Source organism: Guillardia theta, assembly GCF_000315625.1.
Source record: "Guillardia theta CCMP2712 unplaced genomic scaffold GUITHscaffold_13, whole genome shotgun sequence".
Lineage (NCBI taxonomy): Eukaryota > Cryptophyceae > Pyrenomonadales > Geminigeraceae > Guillardia > Guillardia theta.
The window spans coordinates 680,106-693,268 of record NW_005434661.1 but is presented as its reverse complement, the minus strand read 5'-3'; the positions used below and the strand labels follow the sequence as shown (position 1 = coordinate 693,268).

The 13,163-nt window shown below is 54.4% G+C and overlaps 6 protein-coding genes across 6 annotated transcripts; 4 read left to right on the top strand and 2 right to left on the bottom strand.

The window, feature by feature from the left end:
• Window positions 1–114: 114 nt before the first annotated feature.
• Window positions 115–1,109, top strand: GUITHDRAFT_151113 (hypothetical protein; the record flags this gene model as incomplete). Its single annotated transcript, XM_005837839.1, has 1 exon — window positions 115–1,109. A coding segment is annotated over exon 1 (764 nt), but the record flags the coding sequence as incomplete, so codon positions are not given.
• A 1,399-nt stretch (window positions 1,110–2,508) lies between these two features.
• On the bottom strand, window positions 2,509–4,476 carry GUITHDRAFT_161746 (hypothetical protein; the record flags this gene model as incomplete). Its single annotated transcript, XM_005837838.1, has 9 exons — window positions 3,505–4,476; window positions 3,403–3,445; window positions 3,229–3,331; window positions 2,950–3,054; window positions 2,861–2,899; window positions 2,770–2,814; window positions 2,684–2,716; window positions 2,597–2,635; window positions 2,509–2,544 (listed from the first exon to the last, which is right to left on the bottom strand). The coding sequence occupies exons 1-9, from the start codon at window positions 4,457–4,459 to the stop codon at window positions 2,509–2,511; spliced, it is 1,398 nt and encodes a 465-aa protein (XP_005837895.1). The 5' UTR covers window positions 4,460–4,476.
• Window positions 4,477–4,599: 123 nt separating this feature from the next.
• GUITHDRAFT_151112 (hypothetical protein) lies at window positions 4,600–5,811 on the top strand. Its single transcript, XM_005837837.1, has 4 exons — window positions 4,600–4,783; window positions 4,985–5,139; window positions 5,186–5,259; window positions 5,582–5,811. The coding sequence occupies exons 1-4, from the start codon at window positions 4,623–4,625 to the stop codon at window positions 5,735–5,737; spliced, it is 546 nt and encodes a 181-aa protein (XP_005837894.1). The 5' UTR covers window positions 4,600–4,622; the 3' UTR covers window positions 5,738–5,811.
• A 12-nt stretch (window positions 5,812–5,823) lies between these two features.
• On the bottom strand, window positions 5,824–10,512 carry GUITHDRAFT_103495 (hypothetical protein; the record flags this gene model as incomplete). Its single annotated transcript, XM_005837836.1, has 9 exons — window positions 5,824–5,910; window positions 5,964–6,017; window positions 6,066–6,125; window positions 6,173–6,220; window positions 6,345–6,401; window positions 6,451–6,684; window positions 6,733–6,928; window positions 6,975–10,305; window positions 10,350–10,512. The coding sequence occupies 9 exons, from the start codon at window positions 10,510–10,512 to the stop codon at window positions 5,824–5,826; spliced, it is 4,230 nt and encodes a 1,409-aa protein (XP_005837893.1).
• Window positions 10,513–10,811: 299 nt separating this feature from the next.
• GUITHDRAFT_66577 (hypothetical protein) lies at window positions 10,812–11,651 on the top strand (the record flags this gene model as incomplete). Its single annotated transcript, XM_005837835.1, has 1 exon — window positions 10,812–11,651. A coding segment is annotated over one exon (840 nt), but the record flags the coding sequence as incomplete, so codon positions are not given.
• A 207-nt stretch (window positions 11,652–11,858) lies between these two features.
• GUITHDRAFT_66489 (hypothetical protein) lies at window positions 11,859–12,584 on the top strand (the record flags this gene model as incomplete). Its single annotated transcript, XM_005837834.1, has 1 exon — window positions 11,859–12,584. One exon carries the CDS (start codon window positions 11,859–11,861, stop codon window positions 12,582–12,584), a length of 726 nt encoding a protein of 241 aa, XP_005837891.1.
• Window positions 12,585–13,163: the final 579 nt, after the last annotated feature.

Sequence of the window (13,163 nt, the reverse complement as noted above, 5' to 3'; positions counted from 1 at the left end):
CTTTTCAATGATATAAATAAAGTTTCAATTCCAAGGGGATAATTCTGAAACAAGCCTGCCTCAGCCTCCATTCCGCACAACATTCAAGGGGTGCGCCGCCGGTTCGGAGCAATCGCTTGCTGCCGACCAGAGCGAGAGAGCGCAAACCTGAGAGAGAGGACAAGCAGAGACAGAGAGGACAAGCAGAGACAGAGAGAACAAGCAGAGACAGAGAGGACAAGGTAGGCATTAGAGAGCAAGGCAGAGATTCTTCAACATGAGCACGGTTCTGGTTTCTGGAGCGGGAGGCTACGTCGGCTGCAACCTGGTCGCAATGCTGGCAGCGGAAGGCTACAAGGTGAGGGGCACTGTTCGCAGCACCAAGGACGAGCAAAAGATTGCCCCACTGCGCAAAGTCTGTCCAGACATCCAGCTGTTCGAAGCCGACCTCCTGTCTGACAGTGGGTGGAAGGAAGCCATCGACGGTTGCGAGTTTGTGCACCATGTAGCTTCTCCCTTCCCTCTCGGACCTCCGAAGCACGAGGACGATCTGATCAAGCCGGCGGTAGAGGGAACGACCCGAGTGCTGAAGATTGCACTCGAGTGCGAGTCAGTCAAGAAAGTTATCTTGACCTCGAGCTTCGTCGCGGTTGGCTCGGGCCACCCAGACGCCCCTGCGGACAAGGTCTTTAACGAAGACGATTGGTCCAACGTCGACAAGTGCGATGCCTATCCGAAGAGCAAAACCTTGGCAGAGAAGGCTGCATGGGAATGTATCGACAAGCAGCCAGCCGGCAGAGGATTGGAGCTCACGACGATCAACCCAGTGCTCGTCCTCGGACCGATGAAGAGCAAAGCTCCCTGCACGTCTGCTGAGATCATTTCTCGGCTGATGATGCGACAGCTGCCAGCATGTCCAAAGCTGTCTTTCCCGATCGTGGATGTTCGTGATGTGTGTAAGGCACATATCAAGGCGATGAAGGATCCCTCTACATCCGGAAAGAGGTTCATTGTCTTCAACCAGAACTTGTGGATGGTTGACGTCGCCAAGATTCTTGCAGAAAAGTACAACACGCAGGGATATCGCGTTCCGACTGGACATCTTCCGTACTTCTTGCTCTATCTTGTGTCATTCGTCGACAAAGGCGTGCGATCTATCCTCAAACAAGTCGGCAAGGAAAGCAAGCTGACGAGCGCACGATCGAAAGAGATGCTTCATTTGGAGTACACTGACATTCGCAGCACCATTCTCGACATGGCTGAGTCGATGATCGAGCTCGGTGTGGTTCCAGACAAGCGCAAGAAGTGAACGCAGTGGCCAAGATTTTTGGAGTGCGCCGGAGCGGCGGCGGAATAATGGAAAGCCTGTGAAACGAGACGGTGCAGAAGGAAAGCCGCGTCTTTTGTTCACCTGGACTCCGGGTGGGTAAGTTGAGAAGCAGAGCAGATGGTCCTGTATTAAACCTTTCAGTCCATCACGTACACTGTACCTCTTGCTGGTGTCTAAGCGGCTTCCGACGATGATTTGCTCGGGCACCCACGCCGGGCACTGCGCGGCAACGTGTGGGCCGCTGTGAGTCGGGATCAGTCCGGGTTTATCAGTCCCGTTTCTACAGCACCCTACCCCCTCTTGCATACTCAGAATCTATCTAAACCACCCCTAGTCTTAGGTTCTCTCCATTTCAACCTCTTCTCCCTCCCCCTCCCTCCCTCCCTCCCTCCCTATACCCAGTATGCACATTCAGAAGGAGAGAAGGAGGGTGATAGGTGATCAATCAATAGGAAAGAGTAATAGCGGAGAGCTCGGTAGAGGTGAGGCGAGGTGATCGAAAAAAGCAGGAGACAGGGAGAAGGATAAAAGCAAAGATGTAAGAGTTGCAGAGGCGGTGGCTGGAACAGGAGCAAGAGAGGAAAGGAGCGGGGCGAATGTGTATGTAGGGGGGTTCGCCATTCAAACTTTGATCCGACTGACCTGTGTTTGTTGAAGTTTGTTGCATTCCTTCACAGGGGACAACTTTGTTTCAAGCGCATCGTCCGTAAGAACACTTCAACAGTGTCCTGTACCATTCACAACATCGTTTCGTCATCGGATATTTCAAGGTCTCGGGGGAGGTTTGAGGACATTACTTGTAAGCTTCCTAGCAGGTGATCGAAAATAGGAGGTAATATTTCTCATGCCGAGTCTCACTTGGAAAGTAAAGCGCCACAAGCGTCAGTCAAGAAGAACACGGATGTCGATCAAGGCGGTTCAGAGCCTGAGGTCCTAATCCCAAAGTTTGCTCGCGGGCGAAGAAAGGTCTCTTGTGCTGAACGAGGTCCGCACTGACCACGCACAAAGGCGCTGCAAGGTTCCGATAGTGATATCGCGCTCATGCAAGCGGTGGCAGAGCAGTTCGCAGAACAGCATCTGAAAGAATAGCAAGCAAATGTGTGTTCCAGCGCTATCTTTTACAGGAGAAGCTGATTGTTGAACTCTACACTCTCACTTTCACCCAAGAGAAGGAACGTAGTGACGGCATGTTCAACATTTCAACTGCTCTCCTCATTGGCCAATGGGATGGGAATCTGCCAGGAAGCGTCAATCCTTACTCGGCCCAGCTTCTCAGACTCCTCTCACTTCAGTTCCATTCGCAAGCTTCAATGTCAGCTTTGTGCACTGCACGACAGAGGTCAGCCAATGGCAAGATAGCATCTCAGCTCTCACGTGAATACTTGATCCGAACTCAGTCTTAGCGGCCTGCAGGCATCACCATCACCCTGCCAAACAACCGCACACCTCCCTCCTCGCACCTCAAGAGTCAGAGTTCCATGCCCCTTCTCTCCCTTGACAGCGATCTGCATGCCACGTTAGGCCCGAGCTTGATCACCGTTGGCTCTTCACCTGCCCGTTCAGGCTGACCTTTCCGCCTGACACCACGTTCTGCGGGACGCCCTTCAGTTCTCAGTGCCGACGAGCCTCCTCGCCCTCACCATGCGCCCTTCCTTGAGAGACTCTCCTAGGGACGCTTTCACCTCCGAGTTCGCCTTGAGGATGTAGAGTGCTTCTCGGATCGCGTCCGCCGCCTCCTCAGAACTCTGATGGAATGTCAATAAGGCCGGTGCCCAAGCAGAGATTCGGCTGCGAACCTGCAAGGGCCCGCCGAAGCTCGCCCTCCTCGGATGACTCGGAATGGTGGAAGCAGCGACTACCTTAGCATTCTACCGCCCACGGCTTCAGCTTCGACTCATCCTCCTCCCCCGTCTCCTCACCTTGGCTGCTATGCGGCTTGACTCGCGTTCCAAGAATCTCCTGCTCACCAAGAAGCCGATGACTCCTCCTACGATGCTGGCCATGATGATCCAGTGACCGTACCTGCTCGGCGCACATTTCGTCATCAATACACCCAACAACAGACGGAGAAATTTCGCTCCGATTCAACTCACTTGGAGAGGTACGACTGATCTTGAGCCATCTTGGTTGCGATCTCTATCAGTGATCATGCGGGTCAGTCACTTGCAACCAGCAGCGTCAAGGAGGCAGAAGACCTGGAGGTATGCTGCTTGCTGGCTTCGGAGGCGGCGCTTCTGCCTTCTTCGGCTCCTCCTCCTTGGGGGAATGGAATAAGACGGGGACAAAGGAAAGATTCAATCCATTGTTGATGCCTTTCTGAACCAGACCGTTGATCTGATCGGCGACCTTCATCGATCCATCCACAAGCTCGTCAACATATCTCGTGAGGATCGCTGCCATCGACTTGTGCATGTCAGTCCGCCCGAAGCATCCGATGTTGTCGGCGAAAGCCTTCCTCCCAGCGTCGAAGTAGTGCTGGGCCGTTGCCACTGCGTCTGATGCCATGACCGACTTCCTCAAGTCATCGAGCTGAGAGAGAGTCCTCTCAACCTGGGGAAAGAAGTTCTGCCTCAGCTCGTCCATCTTCATCCTCAGGAAAGCCGAAGCCTCTTGCGTCATGCCCATGGCGAAATTCCACAACCACACCACGAGGCGCTGCACCTCCTCGACGATGAGATCGAGCCGCTCCTTGAGCTCAGAGCTCTTTTGTACAACTGCATGCTGCTGAGAATCGGATGCGTCACACAAGCTCTCTCTTGATGAAGAATGCAAGCTCGAAGCGTAAGTACCAACAGCTGCCAGAGGAAGCAAAGGGAGCAACGCGCGAAGCTTGTCCTTGATCCATTCACTCTCGTCATGCCAGCCTGAGCCATTCCTGGAGGAGGAAGAGGAAGAGGACACGAGCTTGCGCAATGCTGAGGGAGCGATGACGTGGGATCCTCGTCGCAGGAAAAGCAAGGAAGAGCTGCCTTGCACGTAGGCTCTCGCCCCGACCGAGTGACGAGAAGAGAGAGGAGAGCAAGGGGACAGGACAGCAGGGAGGCGAGAGGCAGAGGAGAGGAGAGACGAGGAGGCTGCTGCAGACAGGGCAGGACGCGGGAGGCGCGACATGGTGCGCAGAAGCCGCACACTCATGAAAGCCTTCGCCATCGTTGCCTGTCCGGCGGATCTTTGAGACGCGAACTTTGAAAAAATGGGGGTGGGGTACCAAAGAGTACATGGTTTCAGTAGGGGTGAATTGGCTTCAAAGATGGGGTACTACTAACAAAAGGGATGGGTCATGACACCACAGAGGTCCGGCGGTCAGCAAGAAATGCTACGGTTCATGGTGGTGGCGCTGCTGATGGTGGCGGGAAGCGAAGGGATGAGAATGGCGAAGGCGCCAATGGTGGAGATGAGGCTGGGAGGAGGCATGAGAGGGGCAATGCACTCTACTCCGCTCACGAGGAGACACGAGGATATGCTGCTGTTGAAGTAAGTTCCCTCGCTCCCGTGTCTGACCTCACTCCATTCCACAAACCATAAATCACAACTCACACATCATACACATCACATCATACGCCATTTACCATACATCTTCACCTTCCTCTCATTTCGCTTCCTTCATTTCACTTTTCGTCGCCATGCAAGTGGCTCAGGGGCTCCCTCAGCAGTTTTCACTGACGATCCTTACAGCAAGCCTCCTGCTCTTGCTCCAGGTTGTCCGGGTTCCATCCGCTTGAGAGGAGGAGCAGCCCGAGGGCCCAGCATGTCGCTCTCTCTTCCTGAGTATGCTAAGATGGGGAGCTTGGTCTACGGCATTATTGTCGGCGCGGGAGGGCTGGTGGCAGGTAATGACCCATCATGTGGGACAAGGAGGCTGACCGGGGTGATCAGGCATAAGAAGCGGCAGCAAGCCTTCGATCATATCAGGAGTAATTTCGTCCATCCTCCTCATCTTCGCTTACATGGTAACCCCCCTCTCCTCCTCTTCTTCCGCCACTTGCTCACACGATGTGTTTGTTCCGCTGTTTCCTCATCGATCACGCTGAACCAACCTGTGCATGCTATGAATCGCCTCGTGGGAATGCTTGTCTGCTTGCTTGCTCGTCAGAGGGATCAGTTGTACCTCTCCCTGGCCGTTGCTCTTACCTTGAGCCTTGTCTTTGGCATACGTCAAGCCAAGTCGAACAAGTTCTTCCCCGCTGGCCTCCTGCAGCTCATAAGCATTTCCTTTGCCGTCCTCTTTGCGCTCGCCAAGTTTGACATCTGAAGTGATGAGATGATTGGCAGCAAGACAACATGAAGCTGGCGCTTGCGACCTCCTCGGCCCTCTGCCTTGTCTTCGGGATCCGATTCTACAAGACGAGGAAGGCGATGCCTGCTGGCGTGCTCGGGACTGCCAGCCTGCTCTTCTCGTTGCTGTTCGGGATGGGAATCAAGTGGTGAGGCGAGGCGAGGAGGCGCGAGTAAGGGATGATTAACTTTACATGGATTACGAAATAACATGTGTTCTAACTTTGAGGGTGATAGTATCATGCTAGCAGCTCGCTGATATTGAAAGGCTCTCCGCTGAACTCGGATACCAGCGCATCAACCACCGTCTTGTTCTTCTTTCCTTCCTGCGGGTTGAGAGATTTACCATTCCGATCCACACAGAGAGAGGCGTCGCTACCGTGTATGTGAGATACTTGTCGATAGTTGCCTTTCTCCTCTCTTCGCTCTCGTCCTAAAGGGAGGAAGTGAGTGAAGGCAGGAGGAAAGAAAAGCTCCCGACGTGTCCGATGTCCAGCCACTTGGGCAGCTGCCGGGTGGAGAGGTGAACCAGAGGATAGAACTGACACGCAGGTGAGCGGGATGCAAGCTCGATCGTAATGGCCCCACCTGCTTCACGCAGTCGACAAACTGCTGGTTGGTCTTCTGCTTCTGGTTCTGCGCGAGGGGTTCAGGAGCAGCACCCCTGCCTGCCTGCCTGCCTGCCTGCCTGCCTGCCTGCCTGCCTGCCTGCCTGCCTGCCTGCCTGCCTGCCTGCCTGCCTGCCTCCCTCCGTCCTCACCTTCCACTTCCGCACGAACTGGAACATGAGGTCTGGCGTGTCCATGATGGCGGGGAACTGCAGGCAGGCCATGATGAGACGGGGAGGGGAGAGCGTTGACATCTACCGTAGCCGACGCCACGTCACATTTCAACACCTTGCTTGCGCCTTGAGAGGCCTTGTTGCTCTCCAGGGTCAGCAGGCTGAACTGCTCGAGGGCCTCGAGGCTGGCGGTGGGGGAGACCAACAAGTTAGGAAGAGCCTTGAATGCTCCCTTCAAGCTGGAGACGCTAAGAACGATCTCCGCCTTCGCCTTCCTGAAACGGGAGAAGAACCCTTTCTTCTCCGCTGCCGTCACTTCCTGCCATCCAGCGTGTCATCCAACGAAGCTACCAGGCTCCCTCCTCACCTTGGATCCCCACGGAGTCCCTCCGAAGAGTTTGAGGTGAACTTTTCCTTTGAGCTTAAGGACCTCTTGGTTCAGCTCCAGACACGCAAAGCCAAGGGAAAGCTCCTTGATCTCTCCCTTGTGCAGGGCATCCTGCCCTTCTCTTGTTGACCCGACCTTCTTGCACACCGACGACAACTCCACATAGAGCTGCAAGCTACAACAAGAGCTTGTCAGAGACATGCACGCACATGTTCACCTACCCTGCGTTCAACGGCGCTCGGAGCACGAAGGGGTTTGTTTCCTCCTTCTTGGAGAACTCCCATTTGATCCCGCCCTTGTCTCGCTTGTTAGAGATCGGAACAATGTGGGACCCGCCGACAAACTTTCGCTGAGCCACGTCGACGAGGCAGACGCGAGCACGACGGCCTAGGATGCGAAACTTGTTTGCCGAGACATTGGGGACTCCGTCGGCATTCATGATCTGAACTGACAGAAGCGACACGCTCCCTCTCGTGCCCTCGTTCGAGGCGGACATCGCCATGTTGAGAGCAGCGGACGGCAAGTTGTTTCCAATCCTCACCTCCTCTCTCAGAGGGGACGGGCCCACGCTCGCCGGCATCCCTCTCATGATCTCAATCAGGTCCTGCATGCTGGGAGTCCTCGGCCTCAGGATCTTCTCGTGGAATATCCTCTGCGCTTCACTGAGGTTGAGCATGTAGTTCTCGTCGGATCCACCCGGCTGACCCTGAGGCTTCGCCGAGGGTCTGGACGAGATGCCGACCTCACTGAAGTCAGCGGCATCAACTGCGATCATGTCGTTGCGCAAGGAGGAGAGCAGGGCGTCTGAAGAAAGCGAATCTAAAGGTTGGTCGGCAGATTTGAGGTACGACAACACCAGCAGGGCTACACCCTCGTCCAGAGACTCTCTCTTGACCGCCCCGCTCCTGACAGCCTCGTCCTCGTGCAGGGCGGAGCTGACCCTCTCAGCGAAAGTCGACGCCTCATCCGCGGTAACTTTGATTCCCTTGGGCGAGACTCTCATTAGAGTCCTGCAAGCCAGCTGCAGACGATCGTCCAAGACTGCACGCAGCGACGCTTCCTCTCTATCAGTGAGTACTCCGAACCGCAAGGCCGACTGATTCAAGAAGACCGCTGACCCGTCATCGGTAGTCTCCATCCTAGCAAGGAGGTTTTCCACCATCCTTGGATCCATCCCGAGCTGGTAGAGTTCTTTGGCAACATTTTTGACAGGGACGGAGGAGAAGATCTTATCGGAGGAAGGCTCGTCATCGAGAAGTTTTCGCATTTCAATCCTGTGCTTCACAAAATCCTGCATTGCTGAATCGTTGCAAACAGTCGATAATGAGCAGATTCGCCACTCAGCCAACGTGCCAAGCCTGATGATATCTCCCTTAACATGATTCAGAGTCCAGCCACGAATGATATCTGCTGTTTGCTCTTTAGATAAGCTCAGATGACCAGTCAGGTACTTCTTGACTTCCTCGACCTTCGCGCTCTCCGTCGAACCTGCCTGCATCATACTCAGGTGTAATTGCGCAAGGTGCGCTAGCAAGGTTCTCCTTCCTTTCTGGGAGTCAGCATCAGACGACGACGAGTATATCTCAAGTTCCGATGGCTTTAGCACTTGAAACTTGAGGTAGAGAAATGTTCTCCATGGAAAATACTTGGCGAACCCGGAGGCATTTACAGCTTCAACCAAGTCATCAATGGCCGCTTCGTTGAAGCCAGCCTCTGATAAAATGTCTTCCAGCGAGCCGATTTCCATGTAGTAGTTGGTGCCGTTCGCAGAAATGATCTTGCCTTCGATCTCATCGAAATTATTCAAGACTTCGATCAAGGAGGGTTTGAGATCCTTTGACCATAAGTCTTTAAACGTAAGGCCCTCCATATATTCTAAGACATCGCGTGTTTTGTTGCCATCCTGATCCAACTTGAGTGTATCCCCTATCAACAAGTCTGCCTCATCATCTTCTAGGCGCCATTTTGCATCCTGTTCGGTCAGAATATCGAAAAACTGGTCCTCGTCATCTTTGGAGGTAACCTTCTTTTTGATCTCGTCCCGGTTGACCAGAATTCTACGTCTGGCCTTCTGCAGCTTCAGAGAGCTGCATCTTTGTATCGCATCGATCTCTGAAGCGTGCAGAATGACCAGATCTTGCGCTACTTTCTTGGCGTTGACTTGACCTTCATCTGTTACCGCAGAGAGTGTTTTTGCAATGTACGGGAACAGGACAGAGCAAGGCATCTTTGCACTCTTCGGTTTCTGCTCCAGACCAAAGATGATGGAAAGATAGTCTTGGGGTACATTACCAAACAACTCGCAGAACTTGTCGACAGAGATGACAGCATCCTCATCCAACTTCTTGCTTTCCTCAATGAGTGTGTTCGCAGATTCCGAAAAGTGTAGCATCATGTGATAGTCAACGCTTTCCATGACCAGTCGGTGGCAGTCAGTGATCTTCAGGCCGGTGATGCATTCCCTGAACTTAGAACCTTGTATCTTCTGCAGTGAGCTGAAGGACTCGATCAACGGCCGGACCAATTCAGAGCTCACAATGTCGCCGCCATGCTGCCTCAAAGAGTTTTCGAGTTGTGATAGCGAAGCCTGTTCATCCTCTTTCAGAATTTCTCTCGTACGCTTCATATTCTGCAGGAGCGAAAATCTTGCTCTCTGCATGTTCTTGTCATGTAGCTGTTTGAAGACGTCCTTGTCATGATCTGTAAAGATACGAGCATTCCGAGCCCACATTCTGAAATCAACGTTTTCATGCCGAGGCCCATGTATACACCTTGGAAATTTTTGCAGAATCTCTTGTGCTACTGTTTCGGAACACCCAAGATTCGATTGCAAGATCTGGTTGAGCTTCAGAGCAGGTATAACTCCTGTTTTGACGTCTTCGTGTGTGAGACAGTCTGTCAGGATTTGGTCTCGAGCAGCGGGAAGCTTGGCAGCGGCCTGCCCTACCAGATCATGCAAAGTCCTGTTCGTTTCCTCCGCAGGGATGACTGAGCTTTCAACCTCCACGACCTTGGGTTGCGCATCCTTCTTTGCATCCTTCTCACCGTGCTGCTCTGCACCCGCCTTCGCCCTCAAAATGTCGACCTCTAAACATCCGTACAGCTCGTGGAAATCATCATTCATCATATCTATGACATCCAGCCATTCATCCTTGGTCTTGCAATCTATGTCATATTCTGGGTCTTTCCCTGTCTCGATGTCATAGATGAAACCATCAATCGCAAACTTGAGGGAATCTTTCGCTATCTTGAGAAAGTCCTCCCACTTGCACTTCTCTGGGACGAACACCTCCTTGAGGAGCTTTTCCCCCTCAAACAGGCTGAAGCAAAAGTCCTTCTTCAGCCTGACCGGCAGTTCTCCCTTGAGATACTCCTGATCTTCATCCAGCATCGCCAAAACATCCTCCCAGTCCTCTTGCTTCTGGCAAACAAACGTTTGTTCCTTGTCTCCCCCATACTTGTCATCATATTCGAAATACACCACACGCGTCTGGTCGTTGGCGTCCTTGATAAAGACTTCCATTTCGTTTCTGAAGTAACAGATACTGTGGCCTTGAGATCTTGTCCTTCATACAGCTGGATTTTGTAAGACTTACCATCATCCTTCTTGACCTCTTTCTTCTCCTTCTCCTTCTCCTTCTCCTTCTCCTTCTCCTTCTCCTTCTCCTTATTCATTGCGTTCTTATTCTCCTCCTCTTCCTCCTCAAACTCGTCCTCATAATCTTCGACATCTTCTGCGCTCGGCGCTGCCCCAGTCATGACGAGCGCAATGGCGGGAATGATCAGCCCTTTGATTGAATACCCCTACCCCCCCATACTCGACTCACTGCAACAAGTACCCACCCCGTGGACTCTCTTTTTGAATTTTCACAAGGTCCCCACCCATCCTTTTTGTGCCTGACTACCCATCCTCACATAGTGTCCGACCCAGTACCCTGCTCAGTACCCCACCCCCAATGGTCATCAGGGGGGTGAGTTGTACAGGACCGCGGAGAACCATGTCCGCCATGTCAGCCACAGTAGGATACAGCGATCAGGCGCGCAAGAGAAGAAGGAACATGGGCTCAGAGGAAGATGAGAGAGGGCGAGAGGGAGGAAGGGCAGACGATAGACAAGGAGAGGAGACGAAAAGAGAGACAAAAGGAAAAAAGGGAGTGTGTGAGCACGGGAGAAGCCGATCACAATGCAAAGAATGTGGGGGGGGCAGCATATGCGAGCACGGGAGAAGGCGATCAGGATGCAAGGAATGCGGGGGAGGCAGCATATGCGAGCACGGGAGAAGACGATCACGTTGCAAGGCATGCGGGGGAAGCAGCATATGCGAGCACGGGAGAAGACGATCACAATGCAAAAAATGCGGGGGGGGCAGCATATGCGAGCACGGGAGAAGGCGATCACGATGCAAGGAATGCGGGGGAGGCAGCATATGCGATCACGGGAGAAGGCGATCACAATGCATGGCATGCGGGGGAGGCAGCATATGCGAGCACGGGAGAAGGCGATCAGATTGTATGGCGTGCGGGGGAGGCAGCATATGCGAGCACGGGAGAAGGCGATCACAATGCAAGGAATGCGGGGGAGGCAGCATATGCGAGCACGGGCGGCAGCGATCAGGATGCAAGGAATGCAGGCAAGGCAGCATATGTGAGCACGGGCGGCAGCGATCAGGATGCATGGCGTGCGGGGGAGGCAGCATATGCGAGCACGGGCAGCAGCGATCAGGATGCATGGCGTGTGGGCGGAGCAGCATATGCGAGCACGGGAGAAGCCGATCACAATGCAAGGCATGCGGGGGAGGCAGCATATGCGAGCACGGGCGGCAGCGATCACAATGCAAGGCATGCGGGGGAGGCAGCATATGCGAGCACGGGAGAATACGATCAGGATGCAAGGAATGTGGGGGGGGCAGCATATGCGACCACGGGAGAAGGCGATCAGGATGCAAGGAATGCAGGGGAGGCAGCATGTGCAAGCACAGGCGGCAGCGATCACAATGCATGGCATGCGGGGGAGGCAGCGTATGCGAGCACGGGCAGCAGCGATCAGGATGCATGGCGTGCGGGGGAGGCAGCGTATGCGAGCACGGGCGGCAGCGATCAGGATGCATGGCGTGCGGGGGAGGCAGCATATGCGAGCACGGGCGGCTGCGATCACGATGCAAGGCGTGCGGGGGAGGCAGCATATGCGAGCACGGGCAGCAGCGATCACGTTGCAAGGAATGTGGGGGAGGGAGCCTGTGCGATCACGGGCAGCAGCGATCAGAATGCAAGAGATGCGGGGGAGGAAGCATATGCGAGCACGGGAGAAGACGATCACGTTGCAAGGAATGCGGGGGAGGCAGCGTATGCGAGCACGGGCGGCAGCGATCAGGATGCATGGCGTGCGGGGGGGGCAGCGTATGCGAGCACGGGCAGCAGCGATCACAATGCAAGGCATGCGGGGGAGGCAGCATATGCGAGCACGGGCAGCAGCGATCAGGATGCAAGGAATGCGGGGGGGGCAGCATATGCGAGCACGGGCGGCAGCGATCAGGATGCATGGCGTGCGGGGGAGGGAGCATATGCGAGCACGGGCGGCAGCGATCAGGATGCAAGGAGCGATCAGGATGCAAGGAATGCGGGGGAGGCCAGCCGTATGCGAGCACGGGCAGCAGCGATCAGGATGCATGGCGTGCGGGGAGGGGAGCATATGCGAGCACGGGCGGCAGCGATCAGGATGCATGGCGTGCGGGGGAGGCAGCATATGCGAGCACGGGCAGCAGCGATCAGGATGCATGGCGTGCGGGGGAGGCCTCATATGGGGAGAACATTTGCAAGCACTACAACTACTGATTATCTGGCATGCGTTGACAGGCGGTCTGGCTTTGACGTGATGCAGGCTTGAGGAGTGAACGAAGTTTGATGTCTTGCCCGGCGATAGGCTGTGCGATTATGTCAGGCGTTTGTAGATCGGCTGGGCCTTGCAGCTGGGACCAGAATCGGGCCCTTGATTGAGCACTTCTGGAATCCTGCGATGCCAATTATTTATAGTGAATCAGAGAAAGAAAGGAGCTTGAGGTCAAGCAGACGCTTTTGTTCCTTGTCTTGCACTCTTCGATCCTGGATCCCGGATACTCATGCGCGTCCCTGGAAGGCCCTGACTGAGCTCGGCTTGACGAAGGAGGGTGGAACGCCTTTTCTAGTTGGGTTCCTCCCCCTAGTTCCGATGCCTGTCAGCCATGTTCGGAAGGCGCTGGCAGTCCGGGATGACTTTAGCACCGCCGGCGATCCTTTCAGTCATCAGGACGACTCAGATGATGCGAGGGGGATGAAAGTCAGTCATAGCACCTCCTGGTCAGTGCCCGCGCCGATCCCGGTAGTACTTTCAATTCACTAAGTTTGTATATATCCCTCTCTCTAGCACCCGTAGCG

Excerpts from the sequence above, each read along its gene's own strand:
- GUITHDRAFT_151112 (XM_005837837.1), top strand. The coding sequence starts at position 4,623 with ATGCTACGGTTCATGGTGGTGGCGCTGCTGATGGTGGCGGGAAGCGAA. Across the intron at positions 5,140-5,185 it reads CGCGGGAGGGCTGGTGGCAG|GCATAAGAAGCGGCAGCAAG; the intron begins GTAATGACCCAT and ends CGGGGTGATCAG. Across the intron at positions 5,260-5,581 it reads TCCTCATCTTCGCTTACATG|CAAGACAACATGAAGCTGGC; the intron begins GTAACCCCCCTC and ends GATGATTGGCAG.